This window comes from Dama dama, chromosome 18, assembly GCF_033118175.1.
Source record: "Dama dama isolate Ldn47 chromosome 18, ASM3311817v1, whole genome shotgun sequence".
NCBI lineage: Eukaryota > Metazoa > Chordata > Mammalia > Artiodactyla > Cervidae > Dama > Dama dama.
The window spans coordinates 31,465,174-31,491,791 of record NC_083698.1 but is presented as its reverse complement, the minus strand read 5'-3'; the positions used below and the strand labels follow the sequence as shown (position 1 = coordinate 31,491,791).

Here is a 26,618-nt window from a genome sequence, read left to right as displayed (position 1 = left end):
CCCCTGGCCAAATAAATAATGTACACACATATATTTGAGGTATGTGTTCAGGTTTCAACTTACGAGGTCACAATCAAAGATTTAGAGACTTCTGTCCTAATTTATTAGTAAAGCATAATAGTGCCTCAGCTCCAAAAATGTATAAGCATTAAATGTATTTAAGTATATTAAAATATGCATATGATATACATGTGCATATAAAGTATTTACTATATCACCTGATGATATGTGATGAATAAATACAACCTTTAGAAAAACAGTCAGCTACACTTTTATGAAGAGGGAGAGGGAAAAGTGAGTTGAATCCCAAGTGTGTGCCAGGCACCATCACAATCATTTCTAATCCTCACCAAACCTTTCTGTGAGAAGTAGTTGTTATCCCTGCTTTCATGTTTAAGAAACCTAGATTCAGTGAGTCAGGAGCCAGTAGAGCTGCTGTGGAGGAAGTCCACAAGACCATGTCGGACTAGAGACCAGGAGATATGACCTTCACCTCCAGCTCTACGTGCACATGCTCTTCCTTCAGTTTTAGGGTAAACCAAACTCACATTACCATGGAGAAGCTTATGGTTGTGAAACGTGTGTTGCTGTTTCAGTAGTTTGTTACACTTCCATAAAACATCTAAACATACTATCAGTTAAGCAGTTTTCAATTAGGAATTTTTTCTTTCAGCAGAAGACTAATTGCTATTTCTGTACCTCTTCTCCTAACATAAAAATTTTCTAAAATTATACTATGAAAAAAAATCTATTCAAGTAAGTAAACACTGCCATAGTGCCTTTTCAAAGATGTGAAGCTTTTTAACTGGGAGACTGCTAGGTTTTATGTGCTACAGAGAAAGGATAAAGAGGGTGTGCTGGGTTACTGCGCTGGAAACAGTGGTCTATGAGGCAGTGTCTTGGACTGAGATTGAGCTGAAACCAGACCATAGACACACAGGGCGTGAAGAGTAGGACCAAGGCCTTGCCTCTCTGTTAAACCTGCAGGCTGTGAAATGACTTACAACACATAAATAGTCCAGAATATTATGCTTTTTATTATTTGCACCTTCATGATTGGTACCAAGTACATTTGCACTTGACTAGCAGTAAAGTCCCCATTTTGGATGTAAAGCTAGATGTAGTGAGCACTAAGTCTGCTTACTCAGTGGTATGTATCATGCACCTGTGTTGACCAGATTTTTCTTTTTCCTTTAGTCTTTCCATTTACAGCCCACTGGCACTCCAGGCACCTACCTGCTTCAGACAAGCTCAAGCCAAGGCCTTCCCCTCACCCTGACTGCGAGTCCCACAGTCACCCTGGCAGCTGCCGCTCCTGCTTCTCCTGAACAGATCATTGTCCATGCTTTATCTGTATGTCATCTTACATAAATTCCTTGATTTTTCTAGTTTCTGTAGAAAAGACTGGCTAAACTGATAAATGTCACCAGAGATAGAACTCATACCTTGGGGGAGGGGGGAGATAAATTTTGAGCTCCAAGACTTCAGGACCTGTTAGGGACCAGAATTAGTTGATACATAATATTAAGAGCCAATACTACTGTAATCCATGGATTTAAACTATTCTTCTACCACTGTTGTCCCAGGAGCATGTTTTACACCTTCACTGGGGTACCTCCCTCATTCCTGTACATGAGATGGACGTACATTAGGGGAAAGGGGCCCTTAGGAGCGCAGAGGCCCCAGTAGGTCAAGAAACAGGAATTCTAGAGGAACATGGTAAGAACACTGCAGATCCAGAGGTGAGAGGCATGGAGGGGACACCAGGGTACCACGTGTAAATGTCATTTGTTGTCTATAACTTTAGGCTGGTATGTACTTTTTCATCTTGCCACTGATTGTTTTCGTTAACATTCTGTAGCCAGAACATCTGTTGAACACAAGTGACGTCACAGTGCAGTGTCACGCACCAAGAGTCATCATTCAGACAGTTGCCACAGAGGACATCGCCTCTTCCATATCCCAAGCAGAACTGACAGTGGATAGTGATATTCACTCATCTGATTTTCCTGAGCCTCCAGATGCCCTAGAAGCAGACACTTTCCCAGATGAAATTCATCAGCCTAAGATTACAGTAGAGCCGTCATTTAATGATGCTCATATATCCAAATTCAGTGACCAAAATAGCACAGAACTGATGAATAGTATTATGGTCAGAACAGAAGAAGAAATCTCTGACACCCACCTTAAACAAGAGGACGAACCCTCACCATTAGCCCGGGCTTATGTTACTGAGGTAAGTTGCACTTAAACAGCCTTAAGCCTCAAACCTACAGTTTGGGAAAAGCCTAGAAATTGTTTATGGAAAGATGTCCTCAGAACCTTCCTACCTTCTTTTATTTTATTTATTTATTTTTTTTCCTATTTTCTTAGACACTCAATGTGCAAACCTCTCCCTGACAAGTGTCATTCATCCAGCAGGGCTGTGCTCTTCCCACAGTTCCTCACTGAAGCCTTTCCCTCGCCAACCCCCAGTAGATTGAGAAATGCTTGTGGAAACCATCTTCCTGTGGGTGGTTTGTAACAAATCTTTGTGGTTCAGCTTAGGAACCTCATCCCACAGTGAAACAGCAGGACCTGTCACTGAACTGGCTCTTTTAAATTATTTTTTTTTGCTAGTATATAAAACATCAGAGTGTGAGGTTATTATTATTTTTGTCTGTTTTAAGACCTTAACTTTGGTTTCTTTATATTCTAACTTTAGGATAATATTTCAAAGTCCTTTCAAGCCTAAATGTGTTTGGGGACTTAAGGGAAACCAGGAATATGAGACAATCTTTTTTTTTAATTGTTATCACTTAGGATTTAGGCTCTCCTACCATAGAAGAGCAAGTTCATCAAACAACAATTGATGATGAAACGATACTTATTGTTCCTTCACCACATGGCTTTATCCAGACAGCTGATGTTATAGATACTGAATCCGTCTTGCCTTTGACAACACTAACAGGTACTGTAACTCCATCGTGTGCCTGATAAATCTTAAGGGGGAAATCAAGCAGTGAGTCTTGTTAAATTTTCACTTTGGTAGAAGAACACTTATTCTAAATTCTTTGATGTGGATTAGACGATATATACACATTTAGGATCAACTTGAAACTTATCTCATTACAGATCCCATACTCCAGCATCATCGAGAAGAATCAAACATCATTGGATCATCTCTGGGCAGTCCTGTCTCAGAAGACTCAAAAGATGTTGAGGATTTGGTACACTGTCATTAGGTAATTCTTAGAAACAAGCCATTCAGGCAAAGTCACACTGTTCATTATATCTCCAAAGAAATAGGAGCAACCCCCAAGAGGCTTAATTTACCATTCCTCTGGCTTTTGAATAGCTGCAGTGCTCAAGCCACATTCAGTGTTGCTGCTATGACTTTTTACCTCTTTAAATATATCATCTGAGGTCTAGTCTTACAACAGTGTGTAGTTGAGTGGAGCACTAGGGTCTTAACTGCAGAGATCCCAGTGATTAGTGTTTCTTGTCAGCAGGGAATTTGATTCACTTTAGCTGAGAGAATTTTAAAATCGCCAAAGCTTAACTACTGTTTAAAAAGCAGTAATATTCATCTCTACAGTTCAGACATGGCTCTCTGTCCGGCCTCAAGTAGGCCTGTTTATATTTCAGAGAAGTCACATTAACATGCTCTAGAGCTTCCCAGTGACGACCTGCACAGAGATATCTTCTAAGTAGTTTGAGACTTGAGGTGATTGTGTGGGGGTTATTTGGGTTTACCCATTGCTGGCAGTGGGAGCTGATTTGGGCTGGGTAATGAGAAGAGTATTAAAAGGGTTTAGAAAATTCACTACAGGTTTTTTTTTTTTTTATTATTTTTTAAAGGGAATATGGATGAGAGTGGTAAAACAAAATTCACCAGAAGCTAAGCATTTTCATCCCTCAGAACCCACTGTCACCAGTTTACAAAGTTAGCACTTTGAAGTAAAACTAAATGGGAAAGGAAGTACTAAGTTGCCTATCCTGTACCATGACCTTTTATTACATGTTTTGCTATGTAAATTACCCAGGAAATAGCAGAGTATCAGAGTTTGCCATTCACTTAGTGCATTAACTGGTGGGGGTTTGATATAACTTCTCCCTCTCAGGCAATTTAAAAACACAAAATTTGCTTCTTTAATGAAAGGAAACAAACCAAGAGTCATTCCTATACTAGAGAAGGTTAAGCCAAAATTAGCCTCTAGGGCTTTAATGAATATGACCCCTATAGAAAAAGTTAAAAAAAAAAAAAAAAAGAAAAAAAAACTTGTATAAATTATTTTATTTATTATTGTAATTAGATCTACACAATCAAAGTTGTCTTTTCACCGTCTGTGTTTTGTTAACGTGAAATTGTAGTTATAAGCAAAAGTTGGTTGCCTAGGGAACAATAATTGTATATTCAGTTTAACAGAAATAAAAGAATATTTGTCTTAAAATGCAAGATTGTTTGTTACATAGCCTTGCGCCATGCAATTCCTTTATATAAAAAATTTCAAAAGTGAAAATGACTTGTTCTTTAAGGGGTAATGTTTAAGTGCAACATCGGCTCCTTAAAGAAAAAGCAAAGTGATATAGGATATGTCTCCCCTGCAAGAGGGAATTTAGATTTACAATTAACATGAAAATCATGTATCAGAGTTTTGCAGGAGACTCTTCAGCATACCTTATCCAGCTCTTATTCGAGTCCAAATGTATTGCTTTGAAGAGACCTGGTGAGTGTATCTCTTGGCAGCCTCACTTTCCCACATCATGGAAGTACAGATTCGCACATATACATAACATGATGATAGAAAATAAGATATAGTAAATAAGGTTTCTAAATTTCGGTTCTAAATCTCCTTGTCGATACCAGTAGATCTAAAAGAAGAAGAATTAAATAGAAGTTTAAGTAATAGCATCGGACTGAATATTAAAAATTTAAAATACAACTAATTCTTTTCCACTGTGACCAAGTCCATCCACATATACTTTTCCCCCTAAATGAGGCTAAGGCAGCCAGAATTTTATTCTTTGTAATTCAAGTAGTACCAGCTGAGTTTATATCCAAAATCATACTTTATTCCTGCTTTCTCAGTTAACTTTGTTCAATGTTTAAACCAAGAGTCCACCAATCATTTGGTGAGTCATCCAAGAATATATATCTATCTTCTAGAGATATTTTAATTATATGTGAGTAAAAGTTACCAACTTGTTAAAGTACTGGAAGGGAGGACAACTTTTACATTCCTTTAACTGATTCAAATCGCCAACAAAACCAGAGCTTTACACACGCATACCTCTAGTTTAAACTGTTAGAGGTCACTGTCAGCCGCTCTGGCTCTAGGCCGGGAGTGGGAGAGGGGCTTTGTTCCCCCAAGCTCTCAAAGCCGGAGGGGCCGCTCCTTCCCTCAGGTCAAAGGAATGTAACAGTCAGTGAATTTGAAGCTGAGAAATGTACCCTTTAACTCAGAGAAACACATTATTATTATGATTTAAGCTCTATGTGAGTCAAAACAATTATGTTTAAGGGTTTTGATTCTGCCTTTCCTCAAGGGAAATGAAACAGCTGCCAAGTAATGATGACTTGGCAGATACCCAACTGAGGATTGGCTACTGTCTTTGTTTCTTTACCATATTATAAAAACTGAACATTCTTGTGAAAAAGATACAACTGTAGCTTTAGGTTTCTCAAGAGGTTTTGGTGTTAATTACTTTCATTTGGGGAGCTAATACTCAAAGATTAAAATAGACTGGTTTTGTAATTATTAGAGGAGTAATAACATTTCCCAAAGACTGTTGGGCTCTGTATGTAGTCCTTGAAGGAAGATGAATTAAATTACATCATATCTTTGGTGACCTAAGTTGTTTGTTTTTTTTTTGTATCAAGGGAACAGAGTTGCCTTTTAGGGTTACAAGGTTACAACTTTGGGATTTGGGAGAAAAGAAGACAAATTCAAAAAAAAAACCACCCTGGGACTTTAACAGTGAGAGCTGTGACATCCTTTGGGGGAGAGGAGGAGTGGTGTATTAGAGACACCTTTTCATACAGATTTCTACCAGGGCTGGGAATTCTGTCCCAGGCACTGCAACCATCAGCCCTCAAGGATACTGAATTTAAATTCTCAGTAGTACTCACAAGTATGCAGGCAGTGATACTGCTCAAAGAGATGCAGACAGCAAAAAATATATTCAACGGTTTTGGAGGTAGTTGAGGGAAAACAAAAGCACTAATCAGCGTTACCTGTATGAAAAGAAAGTGTGTCAGGCCTCAGGAGTAATCCCAAGACTTGGTTAGACTGGCATCTAGGCAAAGTAACATTATAAAATGCTCCAAATGGTGAAATGGCATCTTATCTACCACCAGGTTTATCTTCTGGAATGTTAGTGTTTAATAAAATACTTAAATCTTTTCAATTGTGTTATTCCTTTTAGTACTTCCACTTAATCTTCCCGACCTCCTCCTTTATGACCTCCTCCTTTATGAACGGAGACAAACCACCATGAAGCAATAAAACTAGCTAACCTCAAAATAAACCTCTTCATCAACAAAGATTAGGAAGCAGTTAAACATCATTCCCCAGGATTAATGACTATACTGGGGAAAGTTCTAACCTTTTTGTCATTTTGAGTATACCAGCAAAAAAAATATATCCAAAACTGTTTTTCCTTAACATGAAAAATACTAAAAAATAGATTTCTAATACCCTATAAGTTCTCTTTCTACCTTAAATATAAGGTTACCCATTCTTTTTATGAAGTCATAGAAAGAGACTTCACCAAAATTCTCTTAGATTTACTAAAAATGTGCCAAAGAAAGGCCATTCTCAGACTGGGAAATGTAGCTTTGTTTTATTTTGATAGCACCAAGCTCTAGTATACAGAATGAGAAATTAAAATAATCTTTTAAAACCAAAGGATAATGAACGTACTTTAGGAACAAAATAAATGTAAAGATACCAGCAGAGCTGCGGGTTACATACAGTGGGGAGTTGCTAGTAGCTGCTCACATACTACAGATTTCTTAGGCAAACCCAGGGGGTGAGAGTGGAAATCAACTAGCTACTCCACTTATACCAAATGCAGTTTTATTCAAGTGTTAATAAGATTGAAAGCATTATTTTAACTACAATTGGAATATTCCATGCTCATGTACTAGCCCCTTAAGGTTTTTTTGGAGAGTTGATTGAACTGCAGTATTAAGGTTTTCAAAACTTTGGATAAGACCCTGGCTGACACGCAAAGAGATACTTACTAGGATCAGTAAAGATGTTAAGCTGCCAACAACTAAATTGATGATTCGATCCTGAAAAAGAGAGAGTTTTTTTTAGCCATATGATAAACTCATGGCATTTTAGAAAGACACAATGCAAGACAGAATGGAGAAAGCACTACCCTGCCCCTCTGAGCTTCACACAAACAACTGCCAGAAAGGCAGAGTGTACTGCGCCACCAGGTAAAGACAGGGGTTTGGGGAAGCTGGACAGCTGCTTAGAGAAAGTTTCTTAAAGGGACATGGCATTTTTACATGAGGGCCTTTTGAAGATGGGAAACGGAGGCTTACAAATAATCTACTTTTGCTGCTGAGAACAGTATGAGCAGAAGCAAAAGGGACAGGAGCGTGGGGGTGGCCAGCCCAGATCCTTGGTGAAAACAGTCAGGAACCAGACTTAGGTGATGTCTCTTCCATGAGTTTCAACCTGTTTGTGATACAGATGGTATCCTTGTTCATTAATCTTAAGAATTACCTGAATGAGGAGCCTGGGGTTTCTACCTATCGAGATCTCTTATACCCATCCCTGCCCCAACCAACTCCAAAGAATGCTTTGAAAAACTGATCTAATCCAATCCTCATTTTACTGGTTAAGGTAAATTTTGGTTCAGTGCGTGCAGTTAAACTATTTGCCTAAAGTCAGACAGCAAGTTACAATCAACTTGAAACAGGATGTCTAAATCAGGGTGACTGGTTAGATGGTTTCAGTTAAAGGAACTGAAAAGTAAAGTAATATATAAAAATAGTATGCACTGGGAAGACCCAGAGGAATCGGGTGGAGAGGGAGGTGGGAGGGGGGATCGGGATGGGGAATACATGTAAATCCATGGCTGATTCATGTCAATGTATGACAAAACCCACTACAATACTGTAAAGTAATTAGCCTCTAACTAATAAAAATAAATGAAAAAATAAAAATGAGAAGAAAAAAAATTTTTTAAATAGTATGTACTAATATGTATATTAGGTTGATAGCACTTGGAGACCTTACAGAATGAAGTGACAAGGGTTAAAGACCTGATGAAGAAATAACTACCTTATGGCCAATGAGAATATCAAGTAATCTTAGTTTGGAAAAGTCAAAGCTGAAGTCTTGAATGAATCAGTTTTAAAGACTGTGTTGGTAACGTCTGAGCACTTTAAGATCAGCAGGATATGGAATATGAGCAGCCAATAAACAAAAGCTCAGCGATAGGAAGGGCACAGGATCTTGCACAGAGTTGTCTGCTTCTAAAGATAAGAAGCCAAAGAAGAGTAGGGCAGGCAAAGCTGGGAGGGCGAGAGGAGCGAAGCCAAGTGTTCTCTCCAGGGTGTCCGACCTCACACTCCACACCAAGGCCACTGCAACTTAAATGTCACACAGAACAAAGGAAACAACCAAATACCAAATCTGAGGACTCGGAACAGATCTTATCAGCTAGAGAAGACCACACGGCACACGCAAGAGTGAAACTAGAACCTCTCCTTAAGAAAGTGACCCAGGGATAAAGCGCTGATCACTGTTAGTCCTGCACAAGACACATGTGCAGTTAACATAAAATGTGTTTACAGACAACCCATTTATGAGAACCCCACTGTTTCTGCCTTGTGAAAAAGTTTCAACTAAACTCTGGTCTATTCTAAGAAGTAAAGAATATTTGCTCCCATCTCTATAAACTCCAGGGATTCTTAAAGGTCTGCATATGTCACAAGAGCTTTTACCAACAGAAAGAAGCCACTGAAGAGGTTCAGGTGAGAGGCAGCCAACAAGAATCCCTGTTCTCCAAACTGTACAGCAGGTTTGCCAACCAGGATCAAAACAGGGAGAAGAAGGGGTCTAATGGTGAACAGATGGCAACTATGCCAGAAGCTTTTGTGTATCTTCTAAAAAATTCCAGGATGAAAGGCTAGCATGACTATTTTACAAGTGGAAACACAAGCTCAGGGAAATTGAGAGCTTGCCCCAAATCTCAATACCAAGTAATGGAAACAGGATTCAATGCAACAGAGTAGATTCCATTTCTACTTTTCACAGAAACAGCAGCGTAGCATGTAACTGCTGGTCTAGACAAAGATTGTTGGTTAGTCACTCAGCTGTGTCCAACTCTTTGTGACCTCATGGACTATAGCCTGCCAGTTTCCTCTATCCATGGGATTCTCCAGGCAAGAATACTGGAGTGGGTTGCCATTCCCTTCTCCAGGGGATCTTCCCGACCCAGGGATCCAACCCACATCTGCTGCATTGGCAGACAGATTGTTTACATCTGAACCACCAGGGAATTTCTAGACAAAGATAGCAAGTTGCAAAGAACAAGCCTATTAGCAAAGTACAACAGTACTACAGTAAAGTGTTTATCTTTCAGGAATGAAAATTTCCTCATAAGTGATTGTTTTAGATTGGTGAACTTAACCATAGAAGCCTAGCCGGTTTCAGTCATTCACGAAAATACATCTAAACTTTAATGACTTCCCTATTTGCCTTCTAGACAATCTACTGTCTAGAATCCCAACTCATCTTCATGAATATCAGGTATTCAATCATTAAAATGCAGTCTCTCTGGGGCTCAGTGGACATGAGTTTGAGCAAACTCGGAAGATGGTGAAGGACAGGGAAACCTGGTGTGCTGCAGTCGGACACAACCGACTGACTGAACAACTAGGACTCCCAAGATGGGACAAAGTATTTAGAATATAGCACAACTATTTCTCACAGTCTCCCTCCAAGCCAAGGTCTTGGCTTCAGGCCTTCGGCTATTGAAGTAACCTTGAATGCAGGCCAAAGAAACAGCAGAGTTAACTTTGGAAGACCTCCCACTTCAGTCTAAACTCTTGCTATGCAGAGTGCTCTGGCCCTGCAGCACTGGTCTCACATGAGAGCCTGTAAGAAATGTGGAATCTCAGGCCTTGCCCTAGACCAACTGAATCAGAATCGACATTTTAACGAGCCTCACACGATCTGTGTGCACAGCTGTAAAGAATCTAAACCATTTAGAACATTGCTAAATTCAAATCTTAGAGACCCTCCCTAGGCCCAGAGATGATTTTTCAGAACTTTAGCAGCTCCCCCCACCCTCCCAGTCTCCAAAGATAGAACAATAGAGAATAATTAAATTGCCCTTAATTAGCATTTCAAAGGGCAGTGTTAGGGCTAATATGTTCCAAGTCAGAACAGAGTGCATGGAGAAAAGGGAATATTGCATTTAAATTTGCTGTTTATGGAATGACTTGAAATTCAGGTTGTCTCCATATCAAAAGCTAGTTTCTATTAACTCAGCTACTCTATTCCTCACAAAAACTAGCTCTGTTTCTTCCTCAGTTTTATTACTGCTGTATTTCCATCTAACAAAACCATTCTCCCCACCAGATCTTTACACTTTATACTGTTACTTATTTTCACTCCCCAAGAAAGCTCAGCAGGATCAGAATCAGCCCTGATCTTTACCCACGGAGATGACAGGACAGGTTGTCTTCCCTTCCCCTCAGGGCTTCCCTCATGGCTCAGACAGTAAAGAATCCGCCTGCAATGCCAGAGAGCTGGGTTCAATCCGTGGGTTGGGAAGATCCCCTGGAGGAGGGCATGGCAATCTACTGCAGTATTTTGCCTAGAGAATCCCCATGGACAGAGGAGTCTGGCAGGCTACAGTCCAAGGGGCAGAGTCAGACACAACTGAGCGACCAATCACAGCCCAGCACAGCCCTTCCTCAGACATCTACTCGGCAACAGGCCAGGAGACTGTCTTAACTCATATGTATGAATTTATGAGCACATAAACATAACAATATACAAACATACATAGTATAGTTTTGACTGGGATTCTTCATATATTGGGCTTCCCTGGTGTCACAGTGGTAAAGAATCTACCTGCAATGCAGGAGACAGGTTCGATCCCTGGGTCAGGAAGATCCCTTGGAGAAGGAAGTGGCAACCCACTCCAATATTCTTGCCTGGAGAATTCCATGGACAGAGGAGCCTGGCAGACTACAGTCTCTGGGGCCGCAACAGAGTCGGATTAAGTTTACTGACTAAACAACAACTGCGTATCTGCATATATTACCTCTCGTGTGCTTAGTCGCTCAGACGTGTCAGACTCTTTGCAGACCTAAGGACTGTAGCCCACCAGGCTCCTCTGCCGAAGGAATTCTCCCAACAAAAAATACTGCAGTAGGTCACCATGCCCTCCTCCAGGGGATCTTCCCAAGCCAGGTATTGAACCCACGTCTCCTGCATGTCCTGCATTGGCAAGCGGATTCTTTACCACTGAGCCACCAGGGAAACCCATATTCCCTCTTAAGTCATTTATTTATTCACTTAAACATTATCTCAGTTATCTCAATAAATGCTGGGAAAAAAAGTATCTTCTACATCGTAGCTCAGGATGAAGGGACTCCATAGAGACCCGGGGAGAACAAAGGTCATGACAGGGAAGAAGCTGGGCTGCGATGCACAGGTGGAGACGGCAGCCCAAGTCCAAAAGAGGCACGTCTTCCTTTGAAATAATGAAGGAGAGAAAGACTGCTGTGGCTACAGTGTCTGTACCTGGGGTGAGACAAGGTAGCTCTGAGCAGCAGTAAGGAATATGCTCTCTCCATTTACCAATGGGAACTGGGTTCAATCAAACCTATTTGCCCAAGGTCATACAGCCAGGTAGTGGCAAAAGTCTCCTCCCCAAAGCTCTCTGCAAAATGCAAGGCTAACAAGCAATTCAAAAGGTCTAAGAATCCTTAGACATGTATGTGGTGGCCCTGAAATGAGAGTTGAGACCAACGTTCTCATCGCACTGGCTAGCCAGATGGCTTCAAAAAGACCCCTTAACCCACTTGGGTCTATCAAGTGAGAGGACTGGGCTGATATCTGGTCCTTTCCAGTGTTAACCATTTATGGTTCTGGGTCATCAGCCTTAGACAGCACCTGGGCCAGAGGAGAAGACCGATCCCTCAGCAATCAAAAGGCACACGAGCCCCCCAGATTCCTTGGTCAGTCATTAACCAGCATCCTGATACAAAACAGAGAACCCCAAATTCACTTCAAGTGCTCAGGTGGTAAGGTTCTGGGAACATCCCAAATAACCAAAAGCCGGCCTTTGTCCTCAAGCAACCCAAAACAGCCTGCTCAGAATGCTGACGGGTAAAATCATGCTTCCATTGCCACAGTAATTTATGCTCTGCCTTATTCCAAAATGGACCTGAAGCTTGTGCTATCTTAGCAAAACCATAACCCATTTGAACAACGATAAAAAAGGCAAAATTTCTAAAGGGATTTGGGGAGTAGAAAGAAGGAGTAAAAGGATTTATGAGGGAAAAAATCTGACCATGGGACTTCCCTGGTGGTTGGGTGGTTAGGACTCCGAGCTCTCATTGCCAAGGGCCCAGGTTCAATTCCTGGTCGGGGATCTAAGATTCCACAAGTCAAGTGGCAGAGCAAAAACAAACAAACAAACAAACAAACAAAATATATATATATATATATCTGACCGAAGAAAACCTTTCTAAGTTCAAATGTTAGCTCTAAGGTTCCGAGCAGCCAAGAAAGAAGTCAAGTGGATTTCAGGGCTCTCAGATTGATGACAGTAAGCACAGTGCACGATGAGAAGAGGCAAGCTTCTCCTGGGTCTGAGGAGAGTTTATCGCAGGGGCACCCAGATGCAGAAGGCACATCTACTTCATACATAATTATTTCTCTTATTGACATATAAAAATAGCTGAAGGCATAATGCCCCCAGAAGAGTGAGCTGCGGGGTAAGAAGTGGGATGGCTGAAATGCCACACACCCAATTTAACTGCTCTTCCTTCACAGCTCAACTCAAACATCGCCTCCACTGTAACTCCCATCCAGACAGCTTCCTCGGGCACCCCTCAGGATGGGAGCTGTCCCTGTCTCAGTTCTCCCGGATCACACGGTCCACATGTGACCCTTCTGTATTTATTGCCTGTCGCCTCCTCCACTAGGACTGGCAGTTTATTAACCATGGGGAAGGTAGCCTGGCGCCCTGCTGGCCAGCGCCCTGTGAATGATGCTTAAAGAACACAATCATCGACAGAAGTGGCTGATGGCATTTTCCTCAGAGCCTCTCACCAGGAGAGGCCACTCAGCAGGGGCCTGACTTGTCAGAAACCCCAGCTTCCGGTCGCTGCTGTAGGACAGACACACAGCCGCGCCACAGAAGTCACAGGCTGGCTCTGCAGCCCACGAGGTCAGGCTCTCCCCAGCTCTGGGGGCCGAGCCCTCACACTGCCTCCATGGTGCCGGCGACCCCATGGAAATGCCAGGAGTGAGCCTCGGGCACCTCCAGGTCCAGGCTTCCTAAGCCTGAGGATAAAAGCCTGGTCACTCATCTCCTGCCAGAGCAGCACCAGCCCTAGTTTCAGAGGCATGACAGCAACTCCTCCCCAGGAACTGGTCCGCATGCCATGCTCCCTCACACTCCCAGGCAGAAGCTACAGAAAGCCCCTTGAGGGAAAGGAAAACCCTGGATGGACAATGCCAGGAGAACATTCCCTGACATGCTCTAGGGGGAGCGGGTGGAGGTAGGGGAAGGCTAAGAATCCCCCTTTCTCTGCGACTCCACCCAAGTCCTCCTCAGACATCCCCAGAGGCGGCCCTATAGACCCCATCCCTCCCCAGGTGCGCTCCAGCTCCATCCTCACCCCTCACACCCGCCGACACCGGTTCCATGGGAGCCAACCTGGACACAGAAAGTTCTCATGAGCCCTGATCTCCCCCTGCAGCCTCTGCCTTTCAACTCTCTACCCAACAGAGCCTGTGCCACCTACATACTCCCTCCAGGTTCACTGGGCCAGGAAGGAGTCGGGACAGGGCACATCCTGCTTCCCAAGCTGGAGAGAGATGGCAATCTCAGTAATACCCTCTACTATGTTCACAATGTTTGTGTCCCCCTAAAATTCTCAGGTTGAAGTCCTAATGACTAATGTGACAACAGGAGGAGGTGGGGCCTCTGTGAGCGACGTGGGTCACGACGGTTGAGCCCTCATGAATGGGACTGCATGCATCCTAAGTCACTTCAGTTGTGTGTGACTCTTTGCGACCCGGTGGACTGTAGCCAGCCAGACTCCTCTGTCCACGGGATTTCCAGGCAAGAATACTGGAATGGTTGCCACTTCCTCCTCCGGTGGGTCTTCCTGACCCAGGGATTGAACGTCTGTGTCCTGCGTCTCCTGCCTTGGCAGGAGGATTCTTTACCACTGAGCCATCTGGGAAGCTAACAGACAAAAGCATCCTCTATTTTTAAGACGCATGTCCCTAGCAGTCTCATGCCACCTTCTTCCCTTCCTCTTCCAATTATTTCAGCACCTGCTCTGCCAAATCCCTCTTCTCCAACCCTCTCCTCCTCTGCCCCTGAGCCTAGTCTTCATCTTCATCCACTAACTAGATCACTCCCAATCTGTGTCACCAAGGCCCTGACTGGACCAGTTTGAGCATCCAGAGTCCCCCTGCTCTCAATGCTTTGACAATCCAGTCCTGAGTCACCCCCAAGCCCCCCCAGTCACTTCCAGACTCTGGGGCTAAGCCTTGCGGTGGAGCCTTTCAACAATCCTACCTGTAACTGTTCACTCATCTGTCTTCTCCTCCACGCTGTGAGGCCTGGGAGGCCGAGGGTCACGTCCCCCTTGTTCACGGCCAGGCTCTGGGCCACTACCCATGGCTGACTTCCAGCTCCATGGTGCCCTCTCCAAACCGTGTGCCCCTCCGTGCCCTGAGGCGGGAGCCCACCCAGTGCCCACCCAGAGGCGGGAGAGCTCTGTCTAACTCAGACCAAGCCAAGCCATGTGGTTGTGGGAGCTGCCACCACCCAGGGTGGAGACAACGTTCCTCTTAACTGAACAAAATGCCACCGCACCAGTGGGTGGGGATGCGGGTCATTCCCCTTTTATATATTCCTAGCATATACGAGATATTCAAATATTAGCTGAAAGAACAAACTAACTGGTTTACTACAAGTTCACATGTTCATGGCTGGGCCTTCGCTGTATTTTCATGGCCTTTCATTTTGGGTTGATTGTCCCTGTCTCTCTCCAGCAAGAGGACTGAAGCTCCACCTCATCTCAGGTTTACAATCTCACTCTTGAAGCCTGTCCATCAGCAGAGATCCTTATAAAATAAAAGATGCCCAAGAAAGAGGATTCCCCCCCATTCCTCCAGCCTGAAGAGGACTGGGGGGGCAGCTGGCTCCTCTGCCAAACCCTGGTCTTATTAGTTACCTCTATCCTACTCTCTGTGCTGAATCTCTCCCTGGTGGAGTCCACCTCTGGCCCCCAGATCTCAGCTCCTCCAACATCAGAAGAACCTTCTGTCCACCCGCTCTCCATTCTGATGGTCAGCATCCATTCTCCACCCTTTTCACATGCCAAGTGTGAGGAAGTCAGGAACTAAGACAGGGTAAGTGAAGAGTGCTCAAGGTGGAGTTGGGGGGCTATTTTTAAAAAAGAAGGTCAAGGAATCCTCCTGTTTGAGCAGGGACCTTTTTAAGAAAAAAGAACGAGACACCCGAGGATCTAGGAGATGGGTACTGCAAACCAGGCAGTATAGCACTTGGAAGGGCCCTGAGGCAGGTGTGATCTTGGAAACCAGAAGAAAACAAAGAAGGCTAGGATGACTGAAGCTGAATAAGGAGGAGAGAGGGAAGAACAAGGACTTGTATAGCACCTTTCTCTCCTCTATGCAGTACACACATGCTCCATAAGAAAAGATACACTCTCGGGACTTCCCTGGTGGCCCAGTGGTTAAGAAGCTGCCTGTCCGTGCAGAGGACGCAGATTCAATTCCCAGTTAGGGAACTAAGATCCCACATGCCGTAGGGCAACTAAGCCCACGTGCCACAACTACTAAGCCTATGCACCACAGCGAAGACCCTGTGCAGCAAAAAATAAAATTAAAAAAAAAAAAAGAAAAGATACACTGTAGCACACAGCACACTCCCTGGGACACAGAATGCACACAACTAAGTGTTGAATCAAAGCATACATCACATGCACACTGGACCACTGCCAGCCTCCAGAAGAGAAGTGTACTTCATATAGCAACTCCAAGTTCCAGAGTCTGCTCACAGTGGAACACTAGGTTCCCTCCCCTTTCTGGCATTTTCCTGCTCCCAACCCTTCAACCCGGCTTGGGATTCCCAGTCACCTCCTCCTGTCAAATCTGACTCACGTTCCCGGGCCTAAGAATCAAAAGTCCTTTGTCCTGATGCCCCCAGTAGAATAAATATTCCCTTCTTCCGTGTTCCCCGGAACTCTATGCCTCCTGTCCCTACAGGGCTCCACCCCACGTCAGTCCTCCTAGCTCACAAGACCCTCAGGTCCCGGAAGGACGATCATCTTTTCTTGTGAGGGAGAGAGGAGAAAGGCAATCCAGTCACCACGCATTAAATATACCAGGAGCCCACACTTCCTCCCACTGTCAACTGGGACTGAGGGATTCAGGCCCCATGGGCCGCATCCTGCAGTTCTGCGTGCAAAGGTTTACATTTCTCATCACAGCTCAGTGTCCTGATACCAGAAACCAAAGGCCAATTCGCGGAAATGATTTCCCTTTCCTTCTTCCAAGTCGCAGTGGAAAACATCTCGTCAGGAAAGCTGTGGCAGTGGCCCAGTCAGAAGCCCCAGGGGCAGTCACGTAGGGACAGAGACGCTGAGAGGACCTGACATGTGGGAGGAGGTTTGGGTTTGGTGGAAGCAAGAAAAGTCAGGCCCTGCCGGTGGGTCTCCTCGGAGCCCCCAGAGCTGCGTGGTCCTGAGGAGACAGGAGTGTCCCCCAAAGCTGTGGCCAGAGGCAACCAGCATCCCTGGGGTGAAGCCAGGGGCCAGTCAACCTCCCCGGATAACTCTGGGAAACGGGGAGCTCCGATCACAGGGCTGCTGTCCCCAGGCTTCAGAGAGAACCCCAGGGGCAGAGGCACGTGAGGAAAGCTTATGAGACTCACACACACCCACACTCGCCAACTCTCCTGCTCTGAGCGCCGTCTCAAACACACCAGGGCCTCCACAGCCGCCTATAGCTCTGAACGCCCACTTCTGCCTCAGGCCCTTCCAGAGAAAGGAGACATTATGGACGCCTTGAAACATCTCCCCTATTTCACAGATTCACATTCTGAAGCATCTTTCACTTGTGAATATTTCTGTGATACCCTTCCTGCCAGATTCTCCTCCTCACTGTGAGGCACACTTGAAATATATTATTTTCATTGAAACATCACTTAGGGAAATGAGATCACAGTAAAAATAGAAAACAGACCTACTCCACATGTTTAGGGGACAAAATGATCCCTAGCGCTGGTACCATAGGAAGTGCTGGATCCTTTTCTTTTTTTTCTTCTTCTGTTTTTTAGCCTCACCACACAGCATGCAGGATCTTATATCCCAGATCGCTGATGGAACCCGTACCCCACCCCCCCCAAGAATTGGAAGCATGGAGTCCAAACCACTGGACCACCAAGGAAGTCCCAGAAGTGCCAGGCCTTTATGTGCTCCTACCTTCAGAACTGGGAGACCAAGAACAAGGGCGAGGACGTCAGGATCACGACAGACCCACCATCTGTGTTTTCTCCTGCCACATGCCTGCCTATGACCTCAGGTACATCATGGAACACTGCAGCCAAAGTTTCCATATTTGTACAATAGTTTAACATGCGGGGATGCCATAAAGATTCAGATATATTACAGTAAAGTCCTAGAACAGCGTGACATTTACAAGGGTCAGTAAACGGCTGTTGACATGCTATTAGTATTCTTTCCACCACGTCTAATGGGGTGTCATTCACCAATGGGATTAGGTCCTCAGAGATGAGTGTGAGTTGAGTGGGTCCCAGAGCCTGGCCCCCCTTTCAAGAGCAACCCAATTTCAAATGCATTCCATCATCCCCACCAGGACACTTAAGTTTGTCAACCCAAGTGTCTCCATGGCAGCACAAAAAAATATGGTCATTATGGGTGCTCAGTCATGTCGTGTCCAACTCTCTGCAACCCGGTAGACTACAGCCCGACAGGCTCCTCTGTCCACGGAATTTTCCAGGCAAGAATACTGTAAGGGGTTGCCATTTCCTGCTGCAGGGGATCTTCCAGGCCCAGGAATCAAACCCACATCTTGTGCGTCTCCTGCATTGGCAGGTGGGTACTTTACCACTGAGGCACCAGGGAAGCCCCATGGTCATTATATCTACACACAAACTATGGACTGAACCTAAGGGGAAAAAAAAAAGACGAGTAGACCCAGTCTGTTGAGCTGTGAAAACCTTGTCTACGGAAAGAAAAAACACAGCAAACCACCAGCTTCTGAGAGACCAGGCCTCAGTTTAAGTTTTTACACAGTATTGTAATATGTTTATGGGCTCTTTACTGAAGCTCAGCAAGGAGAGGAGAGAGTGATGCCCTTAACTGCACAAGAGCCTGTTGGTACCCAGCACCCCAGGTTTCTGAACACCAGACCCCATCTTCTGCTGATGGTTCAGGAGGTCCCAAGAAAGTAGGTTACTTTTTGGTGATGCTAGATGCTCACTTCACTTAAAACTTAACATACCCAAGAACATAATAAGAAGCAGACATAGACAGAGAGAACAAACTAGCATTTACCAGTGGGGAAAGGGAAGGAAGGAGGGGCCAGACAGGAGTAGGGGATGTAGAGGTACAAACTATGAGGCATAAAATAAGGGATATATTGTAAAATATGGGGAATATAGCAAATATTTTACAATTGCTATAAATGGAATATAACCTTTAAAACTGTAAATTTCAGGACTTCCCTGGTGGTCCAGTGGCTAAGACTCTGCACTCCCAATGCAGGGGGCCGGGGCTCCAACCCTGATCAGAGAATTAGATCCTGTATGCTGCAACTAAGACCTTGCACAGCTAAATAAATAAGTTAATTAAAAAAAAAAAAAAATTGTAAATCTATTGCATACCTGCAATTCACATAATATTGCACATCAACTAAACTTCAACAACAACAACAAAAAAACATAAAATCCAGAACTAGGTAAGGCATTGTGCCAAGCACTAAAAAGGCTGGAGAAATAAAGCAATTGGCTGCTACCCTCAAGGAGTGTAGACTCTGGCCGGGAAGGCAAGACCTATATGAACCCCTCACAGTACAAGCAGAGAACACCAGGAGGCATCTCTGACCACCAGGCTCAAAGGAGAGAAGCATGGATGTAGGCTGGGCAGAAAGGAAGGCCCTAAGGTGGAAAATCAGACGAACCAGGAAGCAGGTATTTGGGGGCGAGAGTGTGCTACAGAAAGTAGAAGAGACCAGGAAGGCAGCCCATGCACAAAAAGAGGCCCAAGGAGAGGGGCCAGCCCAGACCGGGCATCAGAGAGCAGAGTTAAGACCAGGGCTGTCAGCCTCCTTGTGCACCAGCATCCTTGGATGAGCTTTCTCAACATACAATCACCTGAGCCCATTCCTCAGAAACTTCCCAGTCCTGGCATCTATCACCTGGAACCATCTCTCTAGCACAAGAAACGGCAACTAAAAGTGGTTTGGCAGGCTGGGTAAGAGCCACGGGGACAACGGATCCATCTTTGGAGAGACTAGCTCCACTTTGAGGGAGAGGAGACAGGTGTGCTCAGAGAATCATCAGGAGGAGGCTGTGTCAAAAGGCAAGAGTCGAGAGGCCCTGGGGCCCTGGGCAGGGGGAGGGGTGGCAGGCAGACCCAATACCCCTAACCACAGCTTTGTCCTTAAGGAAAAAGCAACCCTCACCCCCACCCCGCAAAAGGCAAGAAGCGACTCTAACCTTAACACAATTATTTGCAAAGTCAAATGCTCCAAATCTGAACTGTCTGAATTTGACTACAGGTCATCAAAAGACCTGTTTTTCACTTTTTGTTTTTTGACTTCTTTTGCAAGGAGGGGAGGTAAGGATTCAGGAATATGGAATAGAACATGAAACTTTTTGCCTTTGGTACTAAAGACCTGAGCCTCGGTACCCACTCACTTGCTCGCTACATGGAGAGCCCCTCCATATTATGAGTCCAGTGTAGGCGCCTTCCTCCAGTATTGCTCACTCTTCTTACATCACATCCAAGTAGGAACAAAGGGATAGAATGGTCACCACCCTTCTTAGAGGATGAATCATTTACTATTAGTGAAAACCAACAGAAGAGGCTGGTCCAGGAACTGGCTTTCACTGCATTCCATGGAGGGAATGCAGCTAATTTCAGTAATATACTTTATTTCCATACATGTAAAATACTGTCATTTCAGTACATACTCAATATGAAGAGTGGAGAGATTTTTACATCTTTTTTTGGTACTAAGCCTTTGTAATCCAGTTTTCACTTACCCCTCCCTTCCCCTCTGCCAGCCTCCCACCCCGGCCCACTGCACTGGCTGTGGGAGGCGGGTTTACCTTCCACCCCAGACAGAACCATCCTCCTTATTCCCGTAGCTTCACCCATCCACTGGCTAAAACTGATTTCACATGATTCTGCAGCCAGCTAGCAAATCAGGAAATCAACATCAATGCACAAGCCCTGAGGATAACTCAAAGCATTTCATTACCCAGACAGAAAGATGGCCCAAAGGAAACTTTTTACAGGCAGCTGTGGGCAAAAGAAGGACAAATACCTCCAGGGTATAGTTCATACTAGCAAGGGAGGAGCAAGGAAGAGATTCCTAGAGTGACATTTCCTGAAGGGAGTTCTGTAGACACTCAGTTCAAATCTGCTGTGGGTGGAGGCATGCAGGGTAAGACTCCAGTAAGGCGATGATTGTGCCAATGATAAGAGGTCAGCCACCAAAGGAGCACGATGTACCATCCCCCTTCTCCAACTAGACTCTCAAGGAAAATGAGCACATTAAAGGTTCTGAGAAGTCCCGCAGTAAAGAAAAATGTTTCACAAACAGGACTGTGGAACTACCATGACTAAAAATTCACTTGCTTTAGAACTGCACTGTCTGAAGTACCAGCTCCGTGTGATTACTGAGGAGCTGAAACACAGCTATTCCAAACTGAGATGGGCTCTGAGTGAAAATGCACGCTGGATTGCAAAGGCTTAGTTCAAAAAAAGTACGTAAAAATCTCTCCACCTTTCATATTGAGTACGTACTGAAATGACAGGATTTTAGATGTATGGAAATAAAGTATATTACTGAAATTAACTGCATCTGTTTACACTTTTTAAATATATGGCTATTAGGACACTTAAAATCTCATACATGCTTCACCTTATATTTCTATTGGGGTAGTGCTCAAAATTCAGAAAATGCTAATCAACAGCACACGCTCAGAAACCTCAGACACATCATATTATCATATCATTTGTGCCACATTTGTTTTTTCCCTGAAAGAGATGTACTGCATCCCAGAACTGGGATGAAATAAAAACAGATGAGAAATACACCTGGATATTCAGACCAGGGTGGGTAAGACAGCCCACCTAGCAATATAAAATTCCAAAGGTATCAAGGAATGAGTATCTCAGCTTTTGTCTATTATCCCTTAGACATTTATGTAACAACAGAGAACTATTTCGCTTTGCCATTCACTCCAAGGCTGTATCTATAAAGTTATTGCTAAACATCATGCTAACAACTGAATAAATCCAGGGTTTGGTAACTGAAAACAGGACGTAAAGACAGAAGTTCCTTTAGGGACTGCCCATGCGGGCACTGCTCCAGACCTGCTGGGTCGTGTATTTCTTGTTCTACGGCAGATTCTAGTATCTTTCACTTACTCCATGACTTTGGGCATATATATTCACCTATTTCCTGTGATAGGGCCAAGTATGTGAATGCCCACAGTGCTTCCTGGAGCATGTGACCCAGACTGCGAAAGTCAACATTTACTGTCCTAGTCAACTCGTGACACATTGCCAGAGGAGAACCAGTTGCATGACTGAACACATAGCCTGCTTTGTAGTTCAGCTTCCCTGCTTGCGAAAGGAGTGACAACATCCATCGCACAAAGGAACTGGGGGATCAAACACGGTGACGCTGGATGCAGGGCACGCTGCCTGGCCCTCAGGAAACACCACTTCCCTCCCGACTCCACTCTGTGGGCTTCAGTCATCTTGGCCACAGAGTTAGAGACTGGACCTCAACGTCTGGTCCTTTCTAGACTTCAAAGTGAGAGGCTATCTATGGTCAGTCATTAGAAGGCAATGAAGAGGACTAAAAGCTCAGAAGCTCTGTCAGACTAGGACAGGAAGTGGGCTTTCCCCTTTCTGGATTTTTTTACTCAAAGGCGACAGTTCATTAATGAATTGGCTGTTGTGTCCAGTTTCCAGGGAATCTCTGGGAGCAAACTCACACAGGGGCCATCAACAGTTTCCGAAGGTCCCCAGGAAGCCACCCGGCTGGCAGTGACTGTCCTCCATGGGAATGGCTCCACTGTAACATGTCCTGTCCTTTCACTACTGAGGTCCCATCCTGTGCCCTGCTCGCTCACGTCCCAAATAAATCATTTGCCGTCATTAAAGACGGATGCCTCTTCTTCCTCAAATACGACAATTTATATGAAACATGATGTTTCTTCCTATCCTAAGAACAAAGTCTCTCTCCTTTCTCCATTCTGTTTAATTTTCATATGTCCAATCACCTTGTCAGCCCTACAGAAGAAGCTAAAGGGAGGAATTCTGAGAGATCTGGAAATATATATTATTCTTAATTTTTTTTTCTCTGAGTAGCTGATCCTACTGTTATGAGGTCTCAAACTGCCTAAGTAATGCTGGGAGTATACGCTATTGGATTAAATAAATCTGTGATAAACAGATATATTTGAAATAGTCAAATTCTTGGATGGATTTCAAATGGATCATAGGCAATTTTAGTATATGTGCTGCCAAAGCGAGCACTGGATCATAGGCAATAGGGATACTTATAGTCATTGACTACTTAGGCCCAAGTGAGTCAGAAAACATCAATATTTCTAAGTGTCTCTATAAATCAATAAGTCCCTTATCGATTCATGTAAAATCAGTATTAAGGGGCTAAAGGAGGTCAGAGGTCTGCATCACCAGAACCCCACAACCCCTTGCGCACCAAGGTATGTGGAAGAGAGACAACCTCTTCATTCTCAGGCCAGCTGGGCAGCCACTGGGTAGTCCAGTGGCTAAGACTCTGCTCCCAGTGCAGGAGACCTAGGTTTGATCCCTGGTCAGGAAACTAGATCCCACATGCCCCAACTAAGAATCCTGTGAGCTTCGAATATGACCCCGCACAGCCAAATAAACAAAAAAATATTTAAAAAAGGGGGGGGGGGGGCAATCTGATCCCTTCAAGCAGTCAGCTGCCTCTACCCTCCAGGCCCCAAATCCTCTTCCAGTCAACCCCCAATGTAGGGGCCTTCATATCTGAAAGCTAAAGGCTACCAAACGCTCAGAATGGAGAATTCCATCCTCTAAGATCTTCCCAAGTATCACAAATGGACCACTATCTCCCCTGTCCCCTAACATGCTGCCTCTATGCCCCCTCTATGCCCCGTCATAGCACAGATCCAGCTGCCTCACATGTGCTTACATATTTCCACCATCTGCCTGGATTCCTTGGACCCTACCCTCCCCCTGCAGGCCTACCACAATACTGTTAGCAGAGGGGAATTCCATGGCAGTCCTATGGTTGACTCCTCAGCGATGAGAGAGCGTCTGGGTTCAATGCCTGGTCAGGGAACTAAGATCCCACCAGCCATTCGGCCAAAAATAAAATAAAAGAAAAACAATGTTAGCAGAAATAGGAATATCTATTGGATTCTGGGATTATGCAAAAGCCACACAATAAACAAGAAGCATCTTCCTAGATACCAAGCTTAAAACATTTTCTTGTAAAGACACTTTGAGAAGAGAAAGCAAAATCCACAGGGAGGTTAAAAAAAAAAAAAAGAAAGCAGTGGTCTCCTGGCAGACTGGAAGCTTCCAAATTCAGGGTCATGCCCCAGGTTGTCAGCTGGACAAGCTTTCTGTCCTTTCTGCTAGAGGTCCCTACCTGAGCGGAGAAACCCAGGAAGCTCTGAACTCCATATGTGCCCTACTTTCTAAGAGAGACTGACAGTACTTTGCCAGGGGTCAAAGATCACCAATGTCGCTTTCTAACTGAAAACAACAACAACAACAACAACAAAAACAGGCTAATCTTGCCCAAACAACTCAGAAGGTTAATGCTGGGGACAGGAAAAGAGCTCTCTTCAATTACTGGCCCACGACATCACAGGATTAAGCTTGTAAGAGGACATTATACTTTTTTAAAGCCTGAAATAAGGCACTAGAGCGTGTATGGGTCTGAGACCCTTTGATCACTTCCTGGAATGGAGCCCCATCAAAGGAACCCTAATTTCATGCCTCTCCTCTTTTTCTCTGCTTGGCTGCCTCAGCAGTAAACCCTTAGGGGCTCTAGATAAACACAAATCAGAAGCACCACTCTTGGGCCCTTACGGAAGCCTCAGAAGCCTCTTGAAAGTCAGCACGCCAGGTGGACCAGCGGATGTGCAAACAGCCTGACCACCCAGCTGGGAGGCGAGGCAGGGAGCGAGCTTCCGCACTCCGGTTTAGGGCCCCTAACAGCCCAGAACTTTCTGAACTTTTCTCCACCCTCAATCTTCAAAGGCTTTCGGCCAATCCTGTCCCAAAGAGGGAGCCGAGGGGTAAGGCGAGGATCCTGAGAGGGATGAAGGGGGTTCTTGCTGCAAGTGCCCTCCAGGGGCCCGCAGAAGGACCCCGCAGGGCTCCGGGTCCCGGGGGCGGGGAGTTGGACAGACACGCCACTCAGCCCCGCGTCCGGGGCCGCACTCACCTTGGCAGACGTCTCTCCGAACAGAGGTCTGTTGTCCAGGCCACTTGTGCCGTAGGTCCTGGTGGAAAAGTCCTCCATTTTAGGGTTTCTTCACTGTCCCCGAGCCACTCCAAGCCGAGCCAGCATTGCCTCCCGGAGTCCCGGGTCTACAACTCGCGGCGCCGCCGGTCACCGAGCGCTCATCGCCGAAGCCCAGGGAGGCCGGAGTCCCGGCGGCGGGGGTGGGCGCTCAGACCCGCGGGACGAGGCCGCTCCGCCCGAGTCTCTCTCCCCTCCTCATCGTGAGCAGCTGCCGCAGGAAGTGAAAGGAAACAACACCTCGAGGCCGCCCCGCCGGGCCGCTCCCGCTTCCCCCAATCTCAGCGCCCCGGGCCGCCCGGCTGTCCCCGCAGCTCGCGATGCAAATCGGCTTGGCCGGGACTCCCCGCTTCCCCGCCCTCGCCGCTCCGCTCTGGGACACGACCATTTCCCGAGCTTTCTAAATGTTCTGGTGAGCAAGGATCCCTCCACGCTCGAAGGCGGGGAAAAGTTTTCCCGGGAGAAGACATTACCAGCCTCCGCACCGCTCCGCCCCTCTCGCCCCCGCGGGCAGCGGCCGGAGTAGTGAAGCTGCGGGTGCAGAGCCCAGCGCTTCGCCTGCCCCTCCCGCGGCGCTGCGGGATCAGGTCGCGGCCGCGCCGAGCAGCTCGGATCCCCGCTCAGGTGTTGCCGGCACCCCCGGGCCGGCGCGCTCTCGCGGCGGAAGACGGGGATCCTGCCTCGGCCCCGCACCGCTGGGCCACCCTCCGGGAGCCGCCCCGCGCCCGCAGGCCAAACCTCGGCGTCTCCAGCCGCCCGCACGCTCGGGAGTCCTGGCCGCACTGGGGAGCGCGGGTCCCGGTCCACGTCGGCGCGGGGATGCGGTGCCAGGCGTCGGGGAAAGAGAGAGACCTTCCGCGCGGGCGGCGAGACTGTGCTGCGCGGCGGGTCCCCGGTCCGCTCCCACGGCCGGGACCCGCGGCCACTGTCGCAAACCGACTCGGCCCGCCCAGGCCACGTCACGGCCGAGGCCGCCAATCCCGCACGCCGGGGCGCCGCATTGGCTACGGAGCCTTATTTCTAGAGGTGCCTGTTTATTCCCTTCGAGGCAGCGGATCTCCCGGCTCCCCGCTTTCTCTGGCTCCTGGTAATTAGCGCTTCCGCGACCCACGTGGGCAGAGCACATCTCGGGAAGATAGCCTCGCAGTGGGCTGAAATCTTCTTAAAAACAACCAGCCTGCTTTAACCACTCCGGTCTTTGCACCGCTAGGATGGAAAGGGAGTGGTTGATAAATTAGTTGTTTATCATGTTTGTGTGTTTGTCTGGTTTGTTCTGTGATAGGGAACCTATGTTGCGGACAGAGAGGGTCAAGAGGTAATCCGTGCTTAGGTTTTTCTTCGACTTGTCCACTCATCCTGCTGGTGATGCTGCTGAGAAGCGTATGTGTAGCCGCAGAGGAAAAATGCGTCGTATGTCAGCCTCTTCGGGTTTGAAGCTGGAGAACCGGAGGTGGACAACCTAGGTGGACCCTAGGCAACCCAGCGTCACTCTGCATTGGGAGCCTTTGTAAGTATTAGGGAACAAATGCAACCACGCTAGGTAACCCGGACACGACAGCTGCTACACTGAAGCAGCTT

At 45.9% G+C, this 26,618-nt stretch overlaps 2 protein-coding genes across 6 annotated transcripts in view; one reads left to right on the top strand and one right to left on the bottom strand.

Moving 5' to 3' along the window:
* DMTF1 (cyclin D binding myb like transcription factor 1) overlaps positions 1–4,433 on the top strand; it is a 45,787-nt gene extending 41,354 nt beyond the window's left edge. For all 5 annotated transcript variants that reach the window (XM_061165121.1, XM_061165122.1, XM_061165124.1 and 2 more), the window contains 4 exons: positions 1,198–1,353; positions 1,862–2,236; positions 2,803–2,950; positions 3,115–4,433. In XM_061165121.1, coding sequence (XP_061021104.1) covers positions 1,198–1,353; positions 1,862–2,236; positions 2,803–2,950; positions 3,115–3,224 — 789 coding nt within the window. In that variant the 3' untranslated portion in view covers positions 3,225–4,433. The remainder of the gene's footprint in view (positions 1–1,197; positions 1,354–1,861; positions 2,237–2,802; positions 2,951–3,114) is intronic.
* On the bottom strand, positions 4,260–25,974 carry TMEM243 (transmembrane protein 243). The gene is made up of 5 exons (XM_061165126.1): positions 25,779–25,974; positions 24,963–25,251; positions 7,229–7,279; positions 6,113–6,217; positions 4,260–4,854 (listed from the first exon to the last, which is right to left on the bottom strand). Exons 2-5 carry the CDS (start codon positions 25,038–25,040, stop codon positions 4,732–4,734), a joined length of 357 nt encoding a protein of 118 aa, XP_061021109.1. The 5' UTR covers positions 25,041–25,251; positions 25,779–25,974; the 3' UTR covers positions 4,260–4,731.
* Positions 25,975–26,618: the final 644 nt, after the last annotated feature.

Bases quoted from the DNA above. Each gene is read 5' to 3' on its own strand.
- TMEM243 (XM_061165126.1), bottom strand. From the start codon at position 25,040: ATGGAGGACTTTTCCACCAGGACCTACGGCACAAGTGGCCTGGACAAC. The intron at 7,280-24,962 runs GTGAGTGCGGCC...TCTCTTTTTCAG, and splicing joins TCGGAGAGACGTCTGCCAAG to GATCGAATCATCAATTTAGT. The intron at 4,855-6,112 runs GTGAGTACTACT...TTCTTCTTTTAG, and splicing joins GTATCACTGCCTGCATACTT to ATCTACTGGTATCGACAAGG.